Source organism: Diadema antillarum, unplaced genomic scaffold (assembly GCF_040938485.1).
Source record: "Diadema antillarum isolate AM-2024a unplaced genomic scaffold, OU_Dant_1.0 scf00000025, whole genome shotgun sequence".
NCBI classification, from domain to species: domain Eukaryota; kingdom Metazoa; phylum Echinodermata; class Echinoidea; order Diadematoida; family Diadematidae; genus Diadema; species Diadema antillarum.
In genome coordinates, this window is record NW_027270914.1 from 3,125,186 (window position 1) to 3,153,010 (window position 27,825).

General features: G+C 37.6%; 1 protein-coding gene across 1 annotated transcript; it reads right to left on the reverse strand.

Annotated features, from left to right (window-relative positions):
- Nucleotides 1-491: 491 nt before the first annotated feature.
- Nucleotides 492-27,825, reverse strand: LOC139734062 (sperm receptor for egg jelly-like). Its single transcript, XM_071644880.1, has 4 exons — nucleotides 27,774-27,825; nucleotides 27,082-27,183; nucleotides 23,799-24,116; nucleotides 492-916 (listed from the first exon to the last, which is right to left on the reverse strand). The coding sequence occupies exons 1-4, from the start codon at nucleotides 27,823-27,825 to the stop codon at nucleotides 492-494; spliced, it is 897 nt and encodes a 298-aa protein (XP_071500981.1).

Here is a 27,825-nt window from a genome sequence, read left to right on the forward strand (position 1 = left end):
CTGGCCAATAATGGCTTAGCTTCATGAAATCTGCGTCCATAATATTGTGTTGATATCTAGGCTTTTCTTTACCCCTCCTCCCCCCTAAAAAGAGAGAGAGAGAGAAATCAGATGTTTTGCATTTTAGTGCGCGTTTGAAAACCTCAAAAATGCGCAGCTTGAACTCCCAAGTTCATTGACCCTACCTGTCAAAATATCAAAAATCCTTCATAAATTCCAAAAAAATTATGGGATCACTACCAAAATCTAAAGATTTGTTACTTTTGTCATTCTCAACCTTTCCTGCAAGTCTCTTACAAATCCGTGTACAACTTTATGAGTTATTTTGCACACGGACAAACAAAAAACAAACAAACAAACAAACTAACAAACAAACAAACAAACAAACCAACGGTAATGAAAACATAGCCTCCTCCCTTGGCGGAGGTAAAAAATCATGATTGTATTACAAGCCCGCTCACGTCCGTATTGACGCACTCATAAAAAACCAGTTACATTTGAAGTTCGCAAATGTAGGGCCACGAAATGTCACATCTGTAGTCGTTGAGTGACTGCCCATCCCCAAATGTACCAATGCAATCCTCGTCACCTTTTGAATTGTTTGGTTCCCCATCCCTCCACATGCTACTGGACCGTGGCAGAATGCCACCTACTCTGGTCCATGTAAACACCCCTTCTTCGCTGCGGTCATTCAACCCGGTCCAAAAGTTTCTGGCTGCGCCAGTCCCGTACATGGACGTCAGATATCCCCACACTCTCGTCATCTCTTCGGGAGTCTGAATGGCGGCTAAGTGTCCGCCAAGTTGAACACACGAGTCCCTCGCAGCGGTCCATGACAAGGAATCGGTACGGTAGAGATAGCAAGATTCGTCCGTTGGGTTCTGAGGAAACCATTGTTCCGGACAGCTCCGGACAGCTGTTCGAAAAGTATGCACATGTATTTCAACTTTATAGAAGCTCATATAAAAAAATATATCATCTTCGTTTGCGATTGTTTATTCTTCTTCCCTTGTCACTTGTATTGTAACAATGTATGCACTGTGTCTACTTCCATTGAAATAGGGTCTCTCTATATTCTTGAAACCTGTGCTAGGTTGAAAGCACAATGAATGGCAGTTTTTTAGCTTTGAACATAGCCTTTTTAGCTTTGAACAGAGCCGGCCATTTTTTCAAGCAATGCTTATAATGGCGGCCTTCTGCGTAATCGTTTCTTAAGTACAATTGTTATTGTAATCACTGCTGCATAGACATGCTTATTGTATATCATATCATTACTTTTCTTTCATATCGTTGTTTATGCAAGTCAAACGACTCTGTAATAAATTTACTGAGTATATTTCCCACATGTTCATGATTATGTAACTTATGTATATCGTTGTTTACGAAAGTCAAACAACTCTGTGTTGAATCTACTTTGTATATTTCCTGCATGTTTATGATTATGTAACTTATGTATGTTGATTTGCAGAAAATAAATTTATCAAACAAACAAATGAATAGCTTTTGTAAAGATGACATTTCTTGCAGAAAAGTAAGTTTAATCCTTCACACGGGCAAGGACATTTTGATGACAGGAATGTGATCTATGCTTCAGCAATACTGTACATTTTGTACAATCTTCACAGCTCATACTATTGGTTTATAAAGAATTTTTGCATATTTGTACTTACTAGCGCAGGTCTTTCCCAAGAAATTCTTGCCGCAATCGCATTCGAAGTCGGCCAATGTTTCCGAGCAGTTTCTTCCATTTTGACAAGGATTCGGGGTGCATGCTGTTTAAAACACGTCAGTGTGATAATGCAAGATAGTCAAATGTGTTTTTGATAGTGTATATCTAACTTAAATGAAATAAAATATCAAACACATAAACAAAGCAATAAGAATATGATCTGTGAAACCTTTGATTCTTTGGTAACCTTACACGACTGCAAAAAAAGGTTCTGTTTTTTCTTACAGCTGCCACACGTTTCACACCACTTGCCATTATCATTCTATGTTGCCATTATTTTCATATTATAAAATGGGTTCAAGAACATAGCCAATAGGAAGCGCTGAAATGAGTCACGTTGGCTTTGATTACTTTAGTACCATTGCACTGCAGTACCAGTGCGCACTCAATCAGTTGTTACAAGTGCGTCACGCGCTACTATACGCGCTGTCAATCCTGTAAACAACTTCTAGTTCGGGCTGCCGGCCGGCCTTTCTTGTGTGCATAACTTATTATGTGGCGTAACTCTTTAACGTGCGGGATTTCCGAGTGCGACGTGCTTGACTCGACTCTCTCGAGGGAGTGCTACATGTAGCTGACTGGTATTGACCCACAAAGGTACGTGAAAAATGCTCTTAGTTTTCGACCCGTTTTATAAAACAAATGATGCACAGGATTATTTCGTGGCGTTAGTGGAGGCGTAGCGCACTCGAGGGTATTTAGAATTGTGAAACATGCACGAGTCTTATCCTGTGCATCATTTATATATCAAAACGTTGTACTTCGGAACAATACAGAGAATAAAGAATTTCCATGTAGTCGTAACAAAATGAAAGCAGATGGTATATCGCGTCTCAAAAGATAAGCAAAACGTAAGTTAATGTACATTCTCTGTCTGCGTTCTTTAAAATTAATGAAACTGCTGAAAACGAAATGTAGATTCGAAATGTACTTCCTGTATTGTTTCATCAAATATGGTACAATCCTAAAATCGTGACAATCAATCAATGTTAATATGTTCACTTCCTATTTGTAGGAATATTGTGAATATGGCGCCCGACCAACTCAATCAGTAAAACCTGTCACAATATCAAATGAGATTAGCAAAATGTTCATCTTTCTAGCTTGATACTGGAGTTTGTCGTAGGAAAGGGTTGTAATTGGAATGAACTAGCATAAGAGCACATGGGCCTGTGCATGATATTCACATTCGAAAGTCGTTTTGATATTCAAAACAACAACAACAGCAACAACAACAACAACAACGCAAAGTTCAAAGTCGGTTTTTATCTGAAGCTGTGCATATATTTGAATGTTTGAATGTTTGCGCCTTTTCGCCTTTGAATGTTTCTATAACAGATATATGGCGCTATACAAGTGATGTAGGTCATCATCATCATCATCATCAAACTCATCATCATCATCATACCTATGTTTGTTGCCTTTGTGAGGCTAATCGTGATAACATAATATTTTGTTGTCAATGCAAGTGTATGATTTACAGTATCTTTCTAGTATGCGTCATAATACGTGAGTGAGTGCAATGGGATATGATCTATTCGATGTTACTTCGCACGCGATTCTCAGTTTTTCATGATACAAATTCTATCAAATACTCTGCATGTCTTCGGTGGAACTTTACCTGATCATACATGAAAGAAACTACAATGAATAAAACTAAGCAAATTCCACAGAGTCGAAAATCACCTGGGTGGGCGCAGTATAGATTTGTTTTTCCTCTGGCCTCTCTTGGAACCATGACGTCATAATTGGGATGGTCAAGAGGGACGTGCTTCGGAGTCAGTTTGACGTATCCTCCCGCTGTTTTGGAGAATATGGTCGGGCACATGTCTTTCATTTCCTGATGTGTATGCGAACACGTGTCTCCTCGTGAATCACACGTTCCTGGCCGGTTTCCGAGATATAATTTTGGGTGAGACAGTGTATTAGGGAAGTAAAAGTGTTCTTCATATTTTTCCAAGTTCGCAAATCGCGGTCGTTTTTTCACAGACATAGGGTATAAAACCTTAATTGTTGCCTGATTAGAATCGTTTACATAATATGTGATTGTGCACCTCAAAACAAACATAAAGTCGCACACACTGATTTTGCGTGAGGACTGAAAATAAGTGAAATGGGTCAACCTAGCCGAACTTGACTTTTTCATATTTTCTGAAAGAGCGGGTCTTCCTTTACATTATGCTAAAATTTGGTATCATAAAACAGTCAGGAAAGTGTGTTTTTTCAGCAGTTTATCTCGAACATTTTTGGTAGAATAGTGTGATTAGGTGTGTCTTTAGAATCCCTTTTTCATTTCTGAAAAACCTTGTCCACACTCTTCACTTTCAACTCTAATAACTTTTGAAAGGATAGTGCTACTGCTTTGAAAGTTGGCAGTAACTATGGAGAGAATGTGTTAATGAGGCATGCTTAATTTCAGTTTAATCTAGTAATCCCTTCATTGTTGTTACTCTGGTGGTTTACTGCCAGTTTTTTGTCCCATTCATCGCACAGCCAGCACGGTTTGGTCAAGATTAAGCGCTTGAATAGACACTGTACTTCAGAGCCTCTTTTCTCAGTTCGCACTTTTCCTGAGTTTGTGCTTTCTTTCCAATATTTACATAGGTTAGGAGAGTCCATTTGATTTGAGTTTTACATCATTTTAAAGCTTAAAGTCTGCACTTTCACAATATTATGGTCTTAACTAAAAATCCATGTCTGGCGACTTTTTCTTTGTTTTGAGGTGCAGGGTCACATATGCAGTCTTAATCATGTTTCATACTATCATTTCGTTGATTCGAAACTATTAAACATGTCAAAAAAAAAAAAACGCTAGAGGACGAGGGGTGGTCTGTGCTCACCTGGTGAGGAGACTGTTAGAATGAAGACAACACGCCAAAGATCTACGAATTTCTGCATAGTATAAAAGAATGTCATACAAAGCAGTGCATAATATATAAAACTTATTCAGTACTATAATCACATTCATACATTCGAATAAAGAAGAACTACATTAAAAAACACTTAACTGTCGAAGCGTTCTGAAAAGCTGCCTTGTGGGGCAGTCTTCTAGGTATTAAGTGAGGTTAAGTTGGTGAAGGCTCTGACGCGCACTTTTCACAGCTTTTTTCTTCTCTCATAACAATATCATCATCTTATATTTAATGAGGACAGACAAGTATATATCTGTTGAAATGATAATAACAAAATTATTACACAATTGATTTGATTTGATTTGATCTATTGGCTCCTGTCTTATCATTGTACATGCACATACAATTATTAATGGATGGGTGTTGGTGGCTACATATTCATCAATGTAAGTTGTTAACGAAGTATTTTTCTAGCAACAATGGAATAGATAATACAGAATGATGATCGTCTTCCTATACGATTTACTCTGCTATAGCAATACTATCTCCTTAATTGACTGTGAAAAAGTAAAAAATGTAACTATCAAAATTGAAATTAACTAATTGTATGTGAAAAAAGTGGTCTGCAACACTTGCGACAGTTTGGATTCTGTCATTCGTTAGACTCACTGAAAAGACGCCACGCGGTTTCGACACAAAATGTAATTTGTCGAGGAGCGTATTGTATACTTGACATAGTCATTGTTATAATGAATAGGACGCAGGACAGTTCTTTACAGGAAGAGTGATGTAATAAATTGATAATGAATGACAAAACAAGCAACATTCCTGAGTAACCTAATCCATTCATCAGCTTTTATGAAAACATAATGATGGACTCAATTCAATAGAGATTTTACCTACAGTACCATTTTCGGCCTCAGTGGAGTTTCCTCCACATGCCTGTCCATATATGCATAACGGTATAAAAAATGCAGCAATATCTGAGCATTTTGGTTTTCATTTACATGCCGTTACATGACATCTTTTCAGGTTGTCTGCATGCGCGTTTGTATTACAGCAGTCTAGTAGAGACGCACCAAGTTCCATAGTAGTAACACTTATTTGAATCATGCCATTTTAAGTACGTCGTATTAGTAGTATTCAATACTGTGTCAATTTTAAGAAGGAAGTTGGCTTCACAGGCATTTCATTTCCTTCAGTATGAAGGCATGACGTTATGAGATGTGTGTGTGTGTGTGTGCGCGCGCGTGTGTGTGTATGTGTGTGTCTGTCTGTGTGTTTTGGACGAATATCTTTGGAAACGTTGTTACCAAGTCAAAAAGGGAATAATATACAGAATGCACGCGAAAGACCGACGTCTAATAGAAATTTCCTTACACTTACCTTTTTCCCCGCATATCTCGACCGGATGTACAGGGTCTCTTTGAGTTTATCCATTTTCTGAAGTTTGGATGCACTTCTTTTCCACTTGCAAGGCAGCCATGAAAACAAAACAAATTGCGGTGCTAATCATGTCAACATCATAATTTTCAAACAAATTTTATTTCTCCGCTGAACTGACTTTCAAATGCGTCTAAATTTAATATATTTTAAATGTAGAGTTTTGATACATATTATACAATTGATATCTAGTTAACCCACATGTATATACCTTTCTCTAAAGTACAAAGCTATATGAAAATAAACTGTGTACATACATGTACATCTATTTATTTATTTCGAAACGTGTATGTAAACAAAATGTAGTTGTGTTCACATATTCGTCATGAATTATTATTATTTTTTTTAGAATTTGGACCTGTGTATTCATTTTTTAGACCACCAAACAAAAATGCAGATTTTCGCCACATGTTAATAGTGGGTCATTGATACTCGACTGTCCCATTAAAACCCCAACGGTTAGTGAACCGTTCGAAAAATTGTAAGTTTTGTCTAAAAAAAATGTTTGTATAACATTTTGGTAGATGTCTCTGTCTCTGTCCATTTGTTTACCTAGTTTTTGTATATTTACTATGATAATGCATAATATTATACAAATAGTGAATGGTCACGAATGCAATGGTACGAGATTTCGCACGAGGTGAAAGATGAGGCGCACTATTCAACTCGGCTTCGCCTCGTTGAATAGAGCGCCTCTATCTTTCACCTCGTGCGAAATCTCGTTCCATTGCACGAGTAAAGACCATAAACTATTTGTTTTATACAACGTCCAAGTAGATCTTTTTGGTCGGAGGATTGTTGGGTAGGTCTAAGTAGGCCTAGAAGTCTATATATATATATATATATATATATATATATATATATATATATGAACACCATACTTACATGTGGATCCACTGCGATTCTCTTTCTGGCTTGTGCAATCAGTATAGACACACTAGCACTACGTAGGCCTGCATACGCGCATGCAGCATGTACCGCACACGTACACTGCGCTAGCTGCGTGCGATCCTCAATATGCAACACACAATACATGCAGTACCGTACAATTTCTCGAACCGTGGAATAGAACGAAAAAAAATCGAACCAAGTTGCACGCAAAAATAGAACCAAAATTGCACGGCGCGTTGAATGGAGTGCTTATTGAATATCACGTCACCAACAATCCTCCAATCAAATTACAAGGATCTACTTGGACGTTGTATAATATAGAATATCATACTGATTTATTTATAATGTATAAATGTATAAACATTTTCTTGAATAAAGAAATGATTCAATCAAAAAAAAAGGGGACACTTGTCACAATTTTTTGTGTCCCCAGCATTTTCAAATTGATCGTGCGTACTTTTATCTATATATTTATTGTTACTTGAAATAATTGTCATTGAATCTGAATCTGAATCTGAAAGACATTAAACATTACATGCCTAAAAGATCTTATACACAAGGTGTTGAGTAGAACTAAAAAAAAAAAAAAAAAACAAAAAAAAAAAAGAAATATCGTCGGTATACCTTTAGATTTGACCATGGTATTTTACAAAATGTATTTGCATGATAAATCAGGACGGGCTATGTAGAATAGCGTATATATATATTAGATGTCTTTAGAAAAAAAGAGAATTATGAATATATGTGCTTTGAAAATGATTATTGCTCATCACATTTTTCTTTCTATCATTGCTAAACTCTTTGAAGGCCTGATTTTAATGAAACTTTAATTCCTAGTTTGCCTTGACTGCTTCCCTAGAGCTTATCACGTGAAGCATCATGATTGTTTTTCTTTGCCATTCTTTATGTTTTTCATGCTGAACAAACAAATGAAATGTCATTCAAATTGATATATCCTTAAATTAGGATACTGTGGACAGCTGTACGTTGAGGTACAAAAAAAAAAAAAAAAACCAAACAAGCAAACCTATTGTCTAAAGTCGTATTTTCTAACGAAAAAGAAACTCACACACACAAACACACAAATTGAATAAATAATGATCTCGAGTTTCATGATCTGAATGAAAGTGAGTGGAGAAAACGACAACTCGATTGGAGCACAACGGGGTGAAAGGTTGATGGGAGACCTTGATCATGTTGTATGCAGCTGTTGTTATGGAAAACGATAAACAAAAAAATCACATGAACGTGACCTCATACTGCTTCAGGATGACTTCAGCCTTTCCTTCCCCCTAAAATAAGGTTCATTATTATATAAATGGAGCGTAAGTCTGGAAATTTTATGTTTTTTTTTTTGGTTTATGTCGTTGTGTTACCATAGCGTCAACCATACTGCTGAGTAATTCACGGCCCTAAATGTACTGGAACATAACTGCAAGCCAAATAAAGGCACGCAAAACATCTAATTTTCACGTAAAACACACAGGAAGCTCATTTAATAAAGGAGATACTGCATGGCTCATTATCTTTCCTGCAGCAATCTTATGGTGGCATAGTTACATACCTGAAACCCTTTTACACAGCTATTTAGAGGAAAAGAAAACATGCAGTTCATGATAAAGAACTCAATACCTCGGCGTTGCTGAATGTGCAACAAAGCAGTTTATTTTCTCGAATATGCTATACTTAGAATTAAAAGTTTAGATTTGTATATGTTAAGATTTTGGTGCAAGAATCAGCAAACGTTTGATGACGTTATTTTGACAGATTCCCGAGGAAAAAAAAAACCCTGATTTTCTGGTGCTTATTTGTGGTGTTAAATTATAATACATTCGGATTCACTTCAAAGTATAAAAGTATTTATAAAAAACGATTGATTAGTTTTGTTTTTCTTGTTGATTTCGAACTTTAAAAAAGACGAACGGGAGCGTTCCGATAAAGCATTCGATTAAAAAAAAAAACCATGTTGTAAACACATTTACACCACAGTAACACCATTTGTTGTGGTCTCCTATTGAACATGGGCTGGTGTTATGTCAGATGCAACACCGCTCTTTCTACAGTGTAGCGGTGTGTATTCGCTTAATGGGAATGAAAATTCTATGTGGCTACTGTTTTTGCAATGGATTCATAGATAATTATTATAAACTAAAATAACAGTAATATAATGCTGAACATGCTCGCATTGTGAGTTGTGTATCATACGTGGTATAATAGTGGAAACTACACGTGCCCGTTATAACTCAGTGAAGGGCAAACAGGGGCGGATCCAGGAATTCCGTAAAAGGGAGGCGCCTTTACAAAATTATTAACAAAACTAAGACTTTATTTCTTTTGCTTTTACCACAAAAAAAAAAGAAGAAAAAGAGGGGCACGCGCCAGGTAAGCCCCCCCCCCCCCCACCACCACCACAACCATTAGATCCGCCACTGGTAAACATTCCCATATAATTCTCGCTATCGCCAATGACGTAAAAAGTACCCGGATGTTGATTTAAGCGTCATTTACGGTGCATTATGGGATAGTCCGGTAGCAAAGTCACTTCCGTTCGTACGCGCGTGATACGTGACTAATGCTATTTACATACACAACCGACTGTATTCTACGTGTACTTCCGGTTTTCTCGACTTGAATTACAGCTTTAATATGATTTGAAATTTCCCCATTCTTAAGAAATTGCTGTTACTACAACTATTGGTTGTTGCTGCGAAGCTGCCATGTGTTGTTCGCACGACAATAAATGAAAAAAAAAAATCTGCAGAAATAGGACCCTTACTGGCATGCGAGACGTGACGTGGCAGCGTGGATGAAGTTTGCGGGTGACTCCACAGCGCAGTACGTGCACACGCGACTTACTAGTAGTGGTAATAGCACTAGTAGTAGGCCTAGTACAGTGCCTACGTATATTGTACGTACAAATTATACTTACTTTGAAGAAATTGCTTTGGAGACAGGTTAAGTTCGAGATCACTGTTCGTTCCCGATTGTGTTCGCGACATTTCGACAGAGAACAAATAAAGAAAAAAGATGGGCATTCCATGACGATATACTGTATATCCAGGTGGGTGAATATTTTCCAGCGTAAGCGTATGCAGAGATGACTGATCTGTGATGTGCGCCGTACCGGTGTATGTGTTAGCTTATGCGCTGCGTGCAGTGGTGGTGCATGCTAGCTAGCAAGGCCGGCCGCCGGCGGCGGGGACTACAGTGTACGAGTATGACGGGCCTGGCCACTCGCTGGCTCGGGCGGTACAGCGGCCTACTGTATACTAGTATCCGTGGTCGGCGCTGCGCTATAGGTAAGGTACACGTACGCGCACGCTAGCGTTGTGCAAATTATGCCCCGCGCCGGAAGTGCCCTTGCTACCAAGTGAACTAAATCTTGACGAGAAAGTCACATCCGGGTACTTTTTACTTCATTGGCGATAGCGAGAATTTACTTCAGGCATCACCACATGCTGTTATGACAATTTCGTTTGGTTTTCTTTATTTTTATTTTCGATGGAGATATGCATGAGAAAACAATTCTGCAGATTGTCATGTTTGTCGTTGTCGATACTCCTGTCCATGCACCCCCGTAGGTGTAAAACCATTTTTTTTTTTATTAAAATGCTCTTTTCCTTAAAGCGGGAGGGGGATGCAATCTTGGTTTTTGTTGAGTTTAGCACTAAAATGAAGTTAAAGAACATAATAGAAGAAAGCGTTCAATAAACATTTAGAATTGTGATAGTTTCCCTAGTGTCACAATCGGTTACTTTTTTTTTCTCATTTCGAAATTCTATTTAATAGTGAAAGGAGAACTTAATAGATAACTTAAAAAAATCCAAACGTTGGTCAACTTGATTGTTCTCATATCACTGTTTTCGGGTGTACCTGGGAAACAAAAAGCCCAAAGCAAATAAAAAAAATGGACCTATTTTGAACGGCCCTCCCTGTATTTGGGCCGACAATGCCCTCAATAAGTTACATTATCGGGATGAGAAGGCTGCTTTGAGGGACCCATATGATGTGCTCCTCCACAACTTGGTGATCAACCTGGGCGAGATAGGAGTGTGCGTTATCATCCATGATGGGATTCCTCTCGGGCAATAGCAAGATCACGGATTGAAGAATGACATTGACGTGCCGTTCCGCCATCAAATTAAAGGAGACCTCCGGATGATTTTCAGATTTTTACACTTAAACAACTCTAAATTAGTAATACTGAGTACAGAATTTCAGACTTTATGATAATTGGGATGACGAATAAGAATATTTTCTAAATTTATAACAAATTACAATGAACAAGGATGGTGACTTGGCAGGGTCACCATAAGAATGGATGAGTTGGGGCTCAAGGAAGCAGAACGAAAGACAAAGGCATGCATAGATTATACACAGGTGAACTCGCAAGAAAGTGGTATTGTAATGGAATTACACTGCTGCATTTCTGAAATATGTAAGCCTCCTATGTCGTCACCCTTGTTCAGTGTAATTTGTTTAAGGTTGTTCAAAATATTGTTTCTCTGCTCAAGATCCAATAAATTCTACAGATCTATACATGGAGCTGGTGATTTATGTACTGCATGATGTGGATTTATGAAAATTGTCTGGAATGCTCCTTTAATGTACCACTGAGGATAATCATCTCTGTACAGTCGTCATCCGTGATGCCTCCCAATATCATGACGCTCCTTCTCGCAACTTCATTTGACACAGCTTTTGATCGTGGAAGGGCAATTGCCCCCCAAAGGTCAATTCCCCCCCCCCCCCCCGCTTAATACTGGTTAGTAATAAGGGTTAGTGTAAGGATTAGGTTCAGGATTAGGATGAGGGTTAGGGTCAAGGAAAGGGTCTTGGGTGATTGCCCATGGGGTAATTGCCCTAGACTCCTTTTTGTATCACTTTTTTTAAAATCAGCTCGTTGGGTCAGTTTATGCGATTCCTGCTGATTATTAGCTTTTCGTAGATTTTTGTCATGTTTCTCTACTCATTGCAGCAGCACAGAGTCCTACAACCTTATCATGCCTGTTGAAACATTATATCAAAATCATTTTTTTATTCATGAGAGTAGCATGAGTGCAACATTTTCTTGTTATGTGCATGCCATAACCTATTGTGTTATCACTAATCTGTTGCTTGTCTTTGAGACAGTCACGAAAATAAATTACATTGACTACTGAAGACACCATATTATATGAGCGAAAGCTACGACATGCATTGAGCGTGGGGAACCCAGGCAAAGTTTGACTGTTGCCCGGATCAATTAAGAGGGTGCGTGGCCTCGTCAAGAGAGATGCTTGCGCGTAGTTGTACGAAGCTACAATGCTCTCTCATTGGTTTTGCCTGACTTAGCAGGTATCACGTAAAGCAATGAACAGGGTAAACAAGGCGCGTTCTCAGTTTACCCTGTAGAAAGAGCAATCTTTGTAGATAAAAGAAACGGCGTTAAGGTAACTTTGGCAGAGGACCTGAGACGCTTGGAACCGTCGACATTTGTCAGAATGTAGACAAACTGTTTAAAAAACTGAATTAACACCACAGAAGACGTACGAACTGCAACCTCAGACGTGTCAGAAGGGGACATCCAGGCTGTTGAAGATCAGCTATACCAGGCGTGTGTGTGTGTGTGTGTGTGTGTGTGTGTGTGTGTGTGTGTGTGTGTGTATGTGTGTGTTCTGACATACGACATACATAGCAATATGAATTTCGGTAGGGATGTTAATTTGGATCTGTCAATACGTATTCCAGTTTCGTTATTTGTAACATCACCATTAAGTAATATACTTTGGCTAAAATCATAGTTCATGATCTGGGATAAATATTTCTTTCAAAACATGAATAATGACCTTTTGCGTACAGCTGTCATTTCAGTTGTGTTTGTGTTTGTTTGTGTGTGTGTTTGTGTGTATGCGCGCGCGGTTTTTGAATGATTACCAATTTTCTACATCTAAAATTGTCCTTTTTGTCATTTTCACCCTTTGTGTCAAGCGATAGGATGACTAACTCACATTTATGATGTGTGCTTCCATATACAGATGTGAGTAAAAAAAGTCTTAACAGAAACCAGATCCCTCGTTGGATAGTAATTTCTATTTCAATAAATCATTTGCGACTGTCAAGCGTACGATAACTGTGACTGAACTTTGACAAATTGCATGTTTTACTGATTTAAAAAGCGTGCAATGGTACATCTATTGCTGCAAGAGAAGAGAGTGCATGACTTACCCTTGGTGCTTTATGCCTGGATATGACTGCAAGTTGGGTAAAGCTATGTTGAGTGGCATTTTATGATTGGATATCGCGGATATGAAAGTATGTGTTATATGTATTTTTCCCTTACTGTGTGTGTGTGTGTGCGCGCGCGCACATGGTTGTGTGTTTTATGGTTGCCCTTGCGTATATTCCAGATGGTGGTGTTGATATAGGTCAGATATTGGTAGCACCTGAGGTGGGGAAACTTCTCGTGATGCACTTCTATTCGTTGGGCATTGTATGTATATCATATACCATGATGGCATTAAAGGAAAGCAAGATATTAGCAGAGGGTGGAAGATAATTTAGCTACGATTTTCTTCAATTTGTCGGCCCTCTGTAAAACAAATGACATTTGTCAGACCGCACCTGCTGATCTGTATATTGAAACAACAACAAAAAAGTCGTAAAAAAGGGAACCAGGCGCAATCGGAAAATGGATGTTAGCAAAATCTCTCCCCTATATTCTCTGTTGATGGTTACACTTCGTTAATCCAAATGGTCATTGCTCCGGAGGTTCGTAGTTCTGAAAGTAATTTAAGTAACAAAAAGATTGATAATTTAATTGAAAAAAAAAACAAAAACAAGTTCCTTATTTCGGATGTTCGTTATCAGACGATAACGTTCATTATTCTGAAGATTCGTTGTTCCAGAGGTTAGTTGTTTATAAAATGAATTAAGGCTTGTGATTTCGAAAAATGAAATAAACTTCATTTAGTTGGAAAAAACGCAATATTACGCAATGAGAATTTAATGAATCAGTGTCCTCACACACAAACACACACACACACACGCACACACACACACACACACGGGATATGTAAACTCACAGAAACACAAACAATGAATTTGCTTACTGATGAACTGGAGTGTAATTGCAATCTGCAATAAGTCTTGTGTTAATGTTTATGGAAAGAAGTAATTTCTCTTTTCCACCTCGCTAGTATACAAACCTTTCCACCTCTTGTACATCATCATCATGCATGGGCCATGTATGACGAACAGACAATCATTACGAAGAGGCCACTCACAGACAGGAAGAAAAAAACAAACAGAAAGAAATGAAAACAACAGCAACAACAACAACACAACACGTAGGTAACTGTTTACCCTTTGAAAGGATACTCTCACAGCCACAATTCATCAGCCCTTTCTAACCAATCATCCTTCATAGCAAACCTACAGAATTCCATGCCCCCCCCCCCCCCGCTCCACGGCTTCGGCAGAGATTATTTTCGGATTAACTAACCTTCGGAATAACGAACTCTATTTCTGTTTCCGATTGACAAACTTACTTTTGTCCATTTTACGAGCTGTATTTTATTTTCGGATTGACAAACCAGAGGAACATTTCCTTTTCTAACAAAGAAGTAGAAATAGGGTTCGTTATTCCAACTCGTCATTGAACCCCGCGTATGTGTCAATATCATTACCATATGACAGGAACTGAAAATTAAATCAATGAGGCAGTAAAACGTTGCCTTTAGCATTTTCCATGAGATATACCTTAAAGACTGCATATTCTATACAATTAACCAATTATTCAATTAACTGCACATATCCATTGGCAACGTCAGTGGGTATCAGCCAGAAGGTCTTTCAAGCTTTCTCCGGTCAGCCTCTACATAGCCCTGATGTGTTGCACTCATGACCGGTGACACATTTTAAAATCGGGTGTCATTTATGACTTTCATTTTAACAAGCAAAAATGTGTTTCATTCCACTTTCGGGTTGATTTCATCTGACAAGCAAAAACAAAACAAAACAAAACAAAACAAAACAAAAACAAGGGGGGGGGGGGTAAAGTGCTGTCACTCTAAACCCTGTATAGGCCTATATACATGTATTTTTATGTATTATACGGGTGCAAAAAAAAAAAGAAAAGAAAAAAGAAAAAGTGGGCTGGGGAAGGGGCGTTTCCTCCGGCTCAGGCGCTTGACCGACATTAGTGTTATGATTGTTAGGGTAATGTTTCGACCCCGCCCTCATAGTCACGACTCTGAGTGCTGGCTGCTCTCAATGCTCGACGAGTCCATAGGCTTACACTATTACCCAGTGCTAAATAACTACATCCAATGCTGCCGTTCCAAAGTCTCACTCACTCTATGCTTGTCTTCATTGGTGGCGCACTAGATAAATGCCAGTCATTTTATTTAGATACAGTATTATCGCCGTCCAGTCAGTTTAGCAGTTTATGTCATGAAATTACAAATTTACAGATCAAATTTGTGAAGAGTACACAATCTCCTCTTTCGTGTCATCGTGTTTTTTCATCCTTATTTCCAATAGTTGTGGTCCTATGTGACGTATGGCATGAATACTCACTTGTGCTTAAACAGACAATAAACATACGCGATTTCCCTCCTGGAAAGAACACAGTGTCCCAAAGCGTGACAAACACAGTGTTAACACAGTGTGAAATCACAATGTGACCACAATACTCTAAAACGAGGAAAGTACGCATGAATATTAATTTTGCGAATTTCGCGAGCGCCAAGATTCGCGAAATGTCTTATCTATGTGTTCACTATATGCACTGAACGCAAAAATTGCATGCCACGAAAAACAACGTCGGCTCCGATTCGCGAAAATTTCGTGCGAATATATCATGTTTTTCAGTATGAGTTATCAAATCACAATGTGAAACAAGGCATTACTATGTGAAAACTCTGTGAAGACCAAACCACATTGTGAAATCATCTCCACGCTGTTAAATTCCAGCATTTTCACAAGGTTGACTATGTGAGCACACTGTCTGAAACTGTGTTTTTTTCAGTAGGGTTGCCATTGCTGTATCAATTTCTTTTCACTGAACCACCATAAAGCTGTGCGTACAAAATCGCACAACCTTGCAGAAAGTTAAAAGCTCAATCTTCAACCAACCAATACTAAACCATCCCTTTAAACTGCCCTTTCAAAAAATATGTTAAGAAATTGCAAATAAAATTTAAGCCAGTCCCGGTTCTTACAGTTCCCGAACTCACGGAAAATATTTGTGCAAAGCAAAGGAAGGAACTCGTCGAACAACCCTGATATCTGTGACGCCATCGAATGGCATCAGCAAAGGAAAGCAAACCATGTCCTGTAGACAGTGTACAGGTTCATATGTGTAATTGTTTTCCATGGTGGGTGTTTTATTGATATTTAGCCGAGATAATGTCATACCATTAAATGCAAAGTGAATCTAATGCTATTCCATGTTATATGAATGTTCTGCTTTAAAAACATCAACAGTATACTTTCAAAGAGAAGGTAAAATACCATGTTTTCATGCACTTGACCACTTTTTAGTTTGTGACACGCGGTTTGCTTCGGTTAGATTGAGATACATGATTCGAAATAACATTTCCTGATCAACACATAAACTACGGGCTATTTTTGACCGAATAATACAAGTGCTACCGATGTTGACATGACATGATTGGTAATCAACTTTACTTAACATATGCTTTGACCCAAATAACAAAAACCCAGATTAAATCATAATTCAGTTTTAGGTCACTGGATGAAAAATTATCTTGCCAATGTTGTCAATCGTTAGAAAAGAATCTCATGCAATTTACTCAGACAGGGTAAATTTGAAATTGGGTGGTAATTTGGAGACACTCCTGATATCAGTCTACTTTTTTTTTTTTGATTGGATGAATATTTTTTTTTACACACCTGTGGTACTAGTATGCATGATTCGTGTGATAACGGGTGCTAAAACTCTGCTACACTTGTTAACCAAATATGTTGGGGATTCATATGGCTAGTTTGGTGAGTTCTTAAACTTTTCGATCTCATTGACGGTAACATACTGGAACTGACTCTATTCTGACTTGACTTCACAGACAATGCCATTTAGCTGGGCACAACAAGTTGGGAACCTCTGCTTTATAGATTGCTAAAATTCTGTCAACATAGTACATTGTAGTGATTAAAACAATTTGCTAGCTGAACTTGGTCACCATGAGTGACGTGTTCTGGTATTAAATTACACATATGTAGATCACTGTTTTCGATGAAGAAAAGCATTAGCAACTTTGTACAGTTTGTTTGTGTCTCTCCAACAATCCGTAACCTTTTGAAATGATAATGTAAATTAGCATCCTTAATCAAAGCATTTACACATCGCCTTTTACTTGTGAATCTCCAGTTTTGTAGACCTTGGTTTTCGTTCTAACTGTCTGCGAAGTCGTTTTGCTTGAGCTCCCTCTTGGGTGTACCATTCAGAATTTACGTGAATTGTGGCCTTGATTCGTTTCTCAAGTGCCAAGCTATTAAGGGTAGCAGTTAGTAATGTGTTATACAAATTCACTTCATCATCAGGATTATCAATATGAGAACCAGCTGTTAGAAGAGATTTCACATGAGTATCAGCAGAAAACTCTTGTGAGTTTACTGATTTCAAATTCCGTGTAGTATATTTTTTAACGTTTAGGAAGGTTCAATTTACACATTATTGCTGAATGATCAGATATGCTTTCCATAACACCAGTATAACGAATTTGTACAATGTTTTCTTTATGAGTTATAAGAAGATCTAATACATGCCTCGATTATGAGTTGGCGTATTAATATGTTTAATTATATCAAAGGCTCACAATAATTCAGAAAATAACTTCGAGTTCGAAGTTGATGAGTCCATTGTTATAGTGAAATCACCTGTATTCAACAAGTAAGATGAGCAGAGAAGCTGTTTATCAAGAACATTAGAAAACTCATCCAAGAAAATATGAAACTGTGCTGGACTTGGTGGACTTTTGCATATAAGTCAGAGTATTCTGAATAATTTCAATTCATTAGACATTTGGGGAATCTATAGATTTTGACGTCTAATTCTTGACTTTCAAACAGCACGGCTATTCTTCCTCGTTTACTAATTTTGGGAATGTGCCTAAACTCCGTGTGTCCACACGGAGCTGCATCGTAAGGCGTAGTAATGTTTCACAAATAAAAAAAAACACGTCTAATTCATGATAAAAAATACTATCAACAAATTCAGCGGTTTTGCTCTTTAACGATCTTGCATTTAACATAGCAAATTTCAAATTCATACATGAAAATTTAGATTTCACATCAATTCTTCCATGTAAAAACTTCACAGTTTGATCCCTACTGTCTAACTGATCTTTTACCTCTGTGAGTCTTTTTCACTCTATAATCTCTACTGTAGTACATCAATTTCTTGCCATGTCACTTCATTAATCTTACAAGACTCTTTACAGCGAGGTGTAGTTGCGTAAATATTGTAACAGTTCAGCCGTACAAGGTCAGAAATACTATACACAAGTTTTGTATTGTTATCAACAGCATGATTTTTGGTACCTGAAACATTAAATGATGGACCTGGTTTGATTTCAACATCCCCACTGGTAAGCAGTAACATGTGAAAAGTGAAGCTTTCATTCGTATAATCCAAAATACATGCTTTGAGTAGCCTTGTATCTGATTGACATGTTCTTATCATTCTCCACAGCTGGAAGGATGTTGACCTACTATAAGTGCTTGTGGCTGTAGAGCAGCTATATATGGGTCAGAATTTTGAACGATGTACAATTGAGCCAAAACAAGGCAAAATTTAAAAAGTAGGAAATTCTCCAAATCATCCATCTTACCTGAAAGAGTATAACTGAAGCTTTAATATGAACCCAATTATACTAGGATTTTCCCAGAGGAACAAGTTTTTATTCATCGCTGAAGTTTACCATGTCCAGAGCAGCGAACGTCCGTGAGGAATAGTACTGCACATACATTTGAATACCATTTAACATAGTTTCCAAAGATCTGATTCAGTTCAAAATCCTAACGAAATATCTTAAGGGACATGTTTACGTGATTGCAGAATATTAAGCTTGTACTCTTAACCTGTTCGTAATGGTAGACAACTGATGATTTAACTAAATTCGTCATTTCTGTGAAAATATTGCTCTTCCGCTAAACACTTTCTTAACTTTACGCGCATTTTACAGAAACTCAATATTTTCACCTCTTATTTCACTATCCCATACTTAAATCTTCACTCCCAAATAATAATATACCTTTTTAAGATGTATCTCATCTGGGCAGTCTCTATAACCCAACAAACATAGCATAGTTTTCATCACGGAGGTTCGCATGGAGCTCACGGACGTTCGGAACAAACAAGATATTGAACAATGCAGCTCTCTTGAGTTGGAACATTCTACTCCCAACAAACAGCAATTTCATGTCGAGAACAAACTCCTCTGCAAAATCCTGAATAGATATTACCAATTCTCAATTATATAAGCTTGTTTATCTTCTCATACTGGGGAATCAAAGAAAACAATTTTTCCATCTCTCGTAAATGAACGTACAAACGTACGTGTAACCTCAGTGACGTAGTCCATCCTTGAGAACGAATATATTTATCAAAATTTCGTTTTCATGAAGTGAATATTCAGGTCCTAAAGTTGTTATAATTATAAAGTCTACAATGCAAAATTTGCTTTTTATATAACGAACATGGTCACAGCTAAAATTATGACAAAGAATTAATATAGAAAAACAACAGAAATGTGCTCCGTTATAGAAATACGATGTTTAGCTGGGGAGGGCAAACGAATACGTTAGGAAGAAATCCCTCTGTGTTTGCTCCTTGTGTTACACACTGTTATCGAGGAGAATTTGTGTTATTATATTAGTCAGAAGTGATAATTGGTTCGATACTGCGAAGTTTCGTCATAACAAGTCCATAATAAGTTCATATAACTTGGATGGATGTTTGTGACTTCGATATTTTACAATATGGTTTGTTATAACAAACATTTTGTAGCGCGTCATTTCGGAGGCTCGTTATTCATACAGTTTGTCAATACAAAAATTGATAGAGTTCGTATAATTATGAAGCTTTTTTATTCGGTAAATGATAGGAATCTCCGAAGGTTAACCGAAAGGCTTATTAATTGGAACATGAAAAATTATGTTCGCTTATCCAAATGTGGAGAAACATGTTAACAACTAAAATCCTCCAATTTCAAAACCTCATAATAACCGTTTTCACCTAAACGAATATTAGGCCCATTCCACTTTAGAAGAACGGACCTAAAAACAATGATCCTTAATATCTATTTTCCGAAGAACATTTCTAATGACAAACCTCCTGAATTAACTACAATTTTTGTTTTTAATTTTGGAATAACAAACCTTTGGACATCGGAGTAACGAATCTTTGGAAGAGCGAAGGTATCAAAGTGCAACCTTAAACCTATTCTTAATCATTACTTTTTTTAACATGTGTTTTCAAAGTAAGCACAAATGCCCAAACAAATTGACGATCTCTCTGTCTCTTAAATATAAAATGAAAAAAAAAAATCTTGGAAAAAATTACAAATGAATAGTGCTTTTCATTGATGAGTTTAAAACAACATCATGTGATGATAAGCGGAGGATTTGTGTGTTTTCATCAATCAATAATTGTATACTGCATGATTTTTGTTCGCTTGTGACGGCATTTCGATGAATAAAAAGCATAAACAAACAAACAAAAACTTCTCCAGAAGAATTTGGTATAACGGGAGTGCACTGGCAATTCTTTTCTCTGGGTGTTGGAGCTCGATTCCCTTCTCTGTTTCTCAGTCATTTTCATTCAACTGCTTCCACGTCCTTTTGAAACTTTTCCGTTTCTTATTCAACACATGCTCATTACAGACTTCTTCCGTCATTATCCTGAATGTGATTACGTAGCACTTTTCGGATTTTTTTTGGTTTGTTTTGTTTTGTTTTTTGTTTTCTATCTGGTCGCAGCATGTTCAGGCTATTGAGGGAATGAGAGAAAAGTCGTCATGAAGAGAAAAATAAGAATGAATTAAGGCATTTAATATCATGACAATTACAGCGAACGTCCGTTATGGAGACCAAAACTGGATGTGTTCTGTTTGAGACGGCAGCTACCATACTCAAAAGATAAACACTTAGAGCACCTGTCACTAAAAAATGGCACTGATCCTCTTTCTCCTACTATGTAATCCACTGACTTATTCAACGAACGAACATCCGTGAAAACAACGTTTTCCGTTTGTTATTACAGGTAAATTGAGTGCTGAACGCTATTCACTTTCGGGTATGAGCGGCTCGGTGATTTGGTAATATTTTCAACTAACATAAATTTTATGTGCAGCGATATATTTGTAATTGTCAGAAATTTCCTTTCTCGGACAGAACGTCCGTGAGCGAAACTTTCAGAACCTTTAACAGTACAAATTGTCGCCAGAACCTCATTAGAAAGAAATTTAAACGCACAGAAATTATAGATTACGCAAAATTCCATTTTCCTATCACTTTGTTTTAAGTGTTTAGCTGTTTTTTGCATAATAATAGGAAAAACAAGCGTGAAATTGTGAGTAAATTGTCAATTGTTTGTTCATCATGATCACATAACGCCTTAAAAATTCTGAAACTACTGCTCTAAACTCATTTTCTACTTTGTAAAACTTTATTTGTCGCTATTCGAGCCAAAAGTTTTAAAGAATACAGGACACTTTCGGGACAAGTTATCCCTATCGGAGGGATTGCATACGTCACGGACGTTCTCTGGAATTATCACTGACGTTCGTTCTACTACTAGGGTCATGTTCCAGGACGGATAACTAATCGGCAGAGAGTACCTAGCCTTCCTAACTCTTTCAAAAATTTGAAAAGGTATTGTCAATGCAAATTATAAGAAATTTGACATCCTTACAACATATGTATTGCTCAGAGGGGGTTCAGGAGGTGAATTTTCAGAGAAAATATTAATTATATGCTTGGTTTTTGGTGAATTGCATGGTCCAAAAACTGCGGACGAACCTCAGTCCGCTCCAAAAATGGCATGCAGCTCCTCGGCTAGAGAGCCAAAGGTAAAATGCACCTTCGCCATCGAAGCAAGATGGTGTCCCACTCGAAAACGTTTTAATCATTACGGACGTTCTTTTTTTCTTGGAAGTTCGTCTAAAAATATAATTTCGGTTCCTATTTGACAAAAGATGGAAAGAAACTCAAAACAAACATATTATCGTGTTGCTAGATCTTAGTTGATTACGACTCAGAACAATATGGCCAATAACGTTTCATGGGCTACGATCTTTATTAGAAAATAACGTCCGTGACGAAAACTGAGTATAATTTTGCATAAAAGAATATTGCGTCCCATGTACAGCCAGCAGACGTACAATTTTTGCAGGATATGTTCATTAGGTGGAACACCAAATTTTCGTATACGTTACAGTTGGGACAACAAAGTAGAATTTGCAGCAGCGATAGAAATAAAAGCACCACGGACGTTCGTCTGTTTAGGACTTTGATATTTTAATTGTTCTCTGTAATTTTATACGTGCTCATAAAGTTCTTATAATTTTGTGGTACATACCCATGATATGTCAGATCCAGAACATGGTCAGATATTAGATGCCACGTACCATTAAAAATGCACATCATTAGTTTGAAAAACAAAAATTATTGTGAAAATAGCGTTTTTACCGTATTTTTACGCTTTAAGTCCTTGTGAAATGAAAAATATCAGGCAAAAGTCAACCAAACCATATATTTCCTGAAAGGAAATTTACCAATCTTTGAGATGACATGAAAAAATCTGGTTTCTTAGATCATCCTGGCGTGTTCTAAGGGAAAGAATGTCGTAAGGTACAAAAATTGGCACTTGTACATCGTTCAAAATTCTCATCCATATACATGGCAAAAGAGTCAGTATTAGACTCACAAAACACCTCATTCGTTCCATAACATCGTACTAATATTTATAATCAGAGTAGTGAGTACATACATACAAAGCTTACAGCTTATTCACAATCAAGTACAACAATGATAAAAGGCCAACAGTGAAACACCTGAGCCATAACCTATATATGAAAGCACACGTGACGCGTATAGCTTGGCTCCCGTACAATCGATATCCAACCCCGATTCCAATTTGCCGATTTTCAGCTAAATCCAGAAATTACGAAGATAAAAAAGCACATGCAATACGGTTTGCACAATAATACAAAAATAATATCTCAGACCAACGCAAAAAGTTACATTCTAGACGATTTTCATAATTTCACATCATGTAGTACATAAATCAACAACTCCATGCATAGATTTGTGGAATTTATTGTTATTCTTGAGCAGAAAAACAATACTTTGAAAAACGTTAAACAATTTACACTGAACAAGGATGATGACATAGGAGGTTCACATATTTCAGAAATGTAGCAGTGTAATTCCATTACAATATACCGTTTAAAATAAATAATTTATAATTTATGCATGCCTTCTTCTTTTGTTCTGCTTCCTTGAGCCCCAACTCATGCATTCTTATAGTGACTCTGCCATGTCATCATCCTTGTTCATTGCAATTTGTTCTAAATGTTGAAAATATTCTTATTCTTCATCCCAATTATCACAAATTCTGAAACTCTGTCCTCAGTATAACTCATTTATAGTTGTTCAAATGCAAAAATCTGAAAATCATCCGGAGGTCTCCTTTAAAGAAACTCAGAGCACAGAAAGGAGGCAACCACGCAGGGTGCTTCTCTACGGCGTAATGATTATGCGATCGTGCGCATTCAAATCTCCAGTTCGCAGATATAGGGAAAGGCACGACCACATCTAACGTCATTGAATGCGTCCCGATCGATTACGACGCAATCCTCAATATTACCCGAATTTACAATTTGGTTCGCCATCGAACCACATGCTACTGGATTGGGAGAGAGTGCCACCAATTGACGTCCATGTGAAGGTCCCCTCCTCTTTGCGATCATTCAGCCCCGTCCAAATAGATCTGCCACAGCCAGCCCCGCACGTTGACTTGAAATATTCCCGTACTCTCGTCATCTCCTCAGGAGTCTGAATGGCGACTAAGTATCCGCCAAGTTGAACACACGAGTCCCTGGCAGAGGTCCATGACAAGGAATCGCCGCGGTAGAGATAGCAAGATTCGTTCTTGAACTTCTTAGGGGACCAGCCTTCCGGACACCTCCGGATAGCTGTGTCAAAGGTAATATCAATAATACATACAAATGAAGGTAATGCATATGTGACCCGCTATAACAAAAGGATCCTAAAGTCGCTGACGGCTGAGCCGAGAAAATCGAGTTTGAAGTCACATCATCAGAATTGTTCAAAACAATCCGATTTCTATTTTTGGCATAATTTTATAATCTAATGTTTCGCCTATCATCTCCCGAAATTTCGAAGCTATTCATGATTAAGTGAAAGTCAAGGCATTAGCATTTTTCTGAGCCGTGACAGAAACAGAACAGAAACGTGTCCGAAGATTTGGATTTAGCGCCGCAACTAGACTCCGCCCCTAGCAACGAAGGAGTGATCTATTGGTTATTGCTTGGCATCATGATTATTGATTGGTCATGCGTAGACCGCAGGCGCTAAGCTTTAATGAACATCGCGGAGGTCGCAAGGAGCATACTTTCTATTGTAAAGCGGTGAAGACTGTTTCGCCTCCCCTTGATCATGTTACCATCGGAAGGAAAACTTTCAAGGCGTTTTTCTCGAAACCCTGATTTTCTCAACCACTCAAATAAATAGATAAATTACATATTGATTAATTACCGTGCATCACAAACCAACAAATATTCGCACTCGTTGATTTTACATGAGGACTCTAAAAATGTACTTCAGAGCCTCTTTTCTCAGATCACATTTTTTTTTCAGAGTGTGTGCTGCCTTTCATATATTAGGGTAGGTTGGAAAAGTCCATTTGAATGGAATTATACATAATTCCAAAGCATAAAGTCTGCACATTCAGAATCTGCCTTTAACTAAAAATCCCTGTCTGGCGACTTTTTGTTGGTTTTGTGATGAAAAAACATCATGTCATGATAAACGGAGGATTTGCGTGCTTTCATTAGACAGCATTCTTGTATACTGCATTTTTTTTGCTCGCTTATGACGACTATTCGATGAATAAAAACTAAACAAACAAACAAAACAAGCTCCTCCAGAAAATTCGGTATAACGGGAGTGCACATCCTTTTTGTTTCAATATATTCTAAATGTGACTTCGGATTTGTTTGGTTTTGTTTTGTCACTGTTTGGTCGCAGCATGTTCAGGCTACTTAGGGAATGAGAGAAAAATCGTTGTGAAGAGAAAAATAAGAATGTATTAAGGCATAAAATATTGTGATAATTACAGCGAACGTCCGTGATGGAGACCCAAACTGGATGTGTTCTGTTTGAGATGGCAGCTACCTTACTCAAAAGATATACACAGAGAGCATTTGTCACTAAAAAATGGCACTGTTCCTCTGTCTCCTACTATGTAATCCATGGACTTATTCTACCAACGAACATCCGTGAACAAAGCGGTTTCCTTTTTGTTATTACAGGTAAATTGAATGCCGAACGTTATTCACTTTGGGTATGAGAGACATAGTGATTTGGTAGTATTTTCAAATAACATTAACTTAATGAACAGTGTTTGTAATTATCAGAAATTTGATTTCTCGGATGGAACGTTCGTGAGCGAAACTTTCCGAACCTATAACAGTGCAAATTGTCTCCAAAATCTCATCAGAAAAAAAATGAACAGAAATTACAGTTTACGCAAAATTATATTTTCCTATAACTTTGTTTACAGTGTTTAGCTGTTTTTATATAATTAGAGGGAAAACAAGCGTAAAATTGCGAGTAAATTTAAAGCTGTTTGTTCATCATGATCACATTCCGCCTTAAAAATTCTGAAACTACTGCTCTAAGCTCACTGTTTGCTTTGTAAAACTTTATTTGTCGCTATTGGAGCTAAAAGTTTTACACAAAAAAGGACACTTTCGAGACAATTTATCCCTATCGGTCGGATTCCATACGTCACGGACGTTCGTTCTTCTACTAGGGTCATGTTCCAGGACGGGCAACTAATCGACAGAGAGTACGTAGCCTTCCTAAATCTTACAAAAAGCAGTAAAAGGTATTGACAATGCAAATTATAAGAAATTTGACACCCTTTCAACATAAATATTGCTCAGAGAGGGATTACGAGGTGCATTTTCAGAGAAAATATTAATTATTTGCTTGGTTTTCGGTGAATCGTACGGTCCAAAAACTGCAGACAAGCCCCAGTCCGCTCCTAACATGACATGCAGCTCCTCGGCTAAAGAGCCAAAGGTAAAATGTACCTTCGCCATGAAAGCAAGATGGTGTCCCACTCGAAAAAGTTTTAATCATCACGGACGTTCTTTTTTTTTTCTCGGAGGTTCGTCGAAAAATGTGAAACTCAAAACATACATACTATCATGTGGCTAGATCTTAGTTGATTACGACTCAGAACAATATCGCCAATAACGTTGAATGGGCTACGATCTTTATTAGTAGATAGCGGACGCACGTCCGTGACGAAAACTGAGTATAATCTTGCGTAAAAGAATGTTACGTCCCATGTATAGCCAACAGACGCACAATTTTTGCAGGATATGTACGTTAGGTGGAACACCAATTTTCGTATACATTACAGTTGGGACAAAAAAGTAGAATTTGCAGCAGCGATGGAAATAAAAACATCACTGACGTTCGTCTGTTTAGGACTTTTATATTTCGATTGTTCTCTGTAATTTTATACGTACTCATAAAGTTCTTATGAATTTGTGGTACATAGCCATGATATGTCAGATCCAGGACACGGTCAGATATTAGATGCCACGTACCAATAAAAAGGCACATCATTAGTTTGAAAAACAAAAATTATTGTGGAAATAGCGTTTTTTTCCGTATTTTTACGCTTCAAGTCCTTGTCAAATGCCAAATATCAGTCAAAAGTCAACCAAATCATACATTTCCTGAAAGGAAATTTACCAGGCTTTGAGATGACATTAAAGAATCTTGTTTCTCGGATCATCCTGGTGTTGTAGGGGAAAGAGTGTCACAAGGTGCGAAAATTGGCAATTGTGCATCGTTCAAAATTCTCACCCGTATACATTTATATGTCACACTGGTACCTACTCTCACATGTCTTTCCAGCCTGATTATCGTCGCAGTCGCAGTGGAAGTCCACCAGCATTTCCGAACAGCTTTTCCCATTAAGACAAGGATTTGGGACGCATGCTGCATATAAAGTAAATGCGAGTACACAAGTCATTAGAGAGATAAATCTTTATGGATTGAAAGATATAAAGAAGAAATAAAAAGAAAACCTATACAGACAAAGAAAGGAGCAAACTGTGATGCAATCGGTGAAACCTACCTTTGAAATTTTAGAATTTCACATGGCTTCATGAATTTCCCTAATATTTCCTGCAGGTGGCGTGAATGTTCGACTGAAAAATCTGTAACTGCGTGAGGTGGGTGATATTTGTTACATCCGAGCACCCAATTCCGTATACAATAATGTAGATATTAATTAGTTAATCCGAAAAAAAAAATGTGTCGTACTTCCAAGGCTTGATACATATCGGAAGGTTTACCATTCCTTGAAATGAAATATGATTCTTATTCCAAAAATAAATGAAAAACGAAATAACGTTTGATAATATCAAAAGGATTATTAGTAATGAAAAAAAAATAATGAGAAAGAGGGGCGTCATTCTTCACAGAAGGTTCATTGATTCTACTACTCTGAGAGAATAGAAGGTGCGTGCGAAGGTCCGAATCTTCGGAATTACTCTAGCAAGAGAGAGTTAAAGTTAAAGTTGTACCTGGGTAAGCACAGTAGAGATTTCTCTTTCCTCTGGCCTCTCTTGGAACCAT

What these genes read in the sequence shown, in the direction of transcription:
- LOC139734062 (XM_071644880.1), bottom strand. Translation starts at nt 27,825, where the DNA reads ATGGTTCCAAGAGAGGCCAGAGGAAAGAGAAATCTCTACTGTGCTTAC. An exon ending in TCTCTACTGTGCTTACCCAG is followed by an intron (nt 27,184 to 27,773) that starts GTACAACTTTAA and finishes CTTTATATGCAG; the next exon opens with CATGCGTCCCAAATCCTTGT. An exon ending in GTTCGATGGCGAACCAAATT is followed by an intron (nt 917 to 23,798) that starts GTAAATTCGGGT and finishes CTTTTCGAACAG; the next exon opens with CTGTCCGGAGCTGTCCGGAA.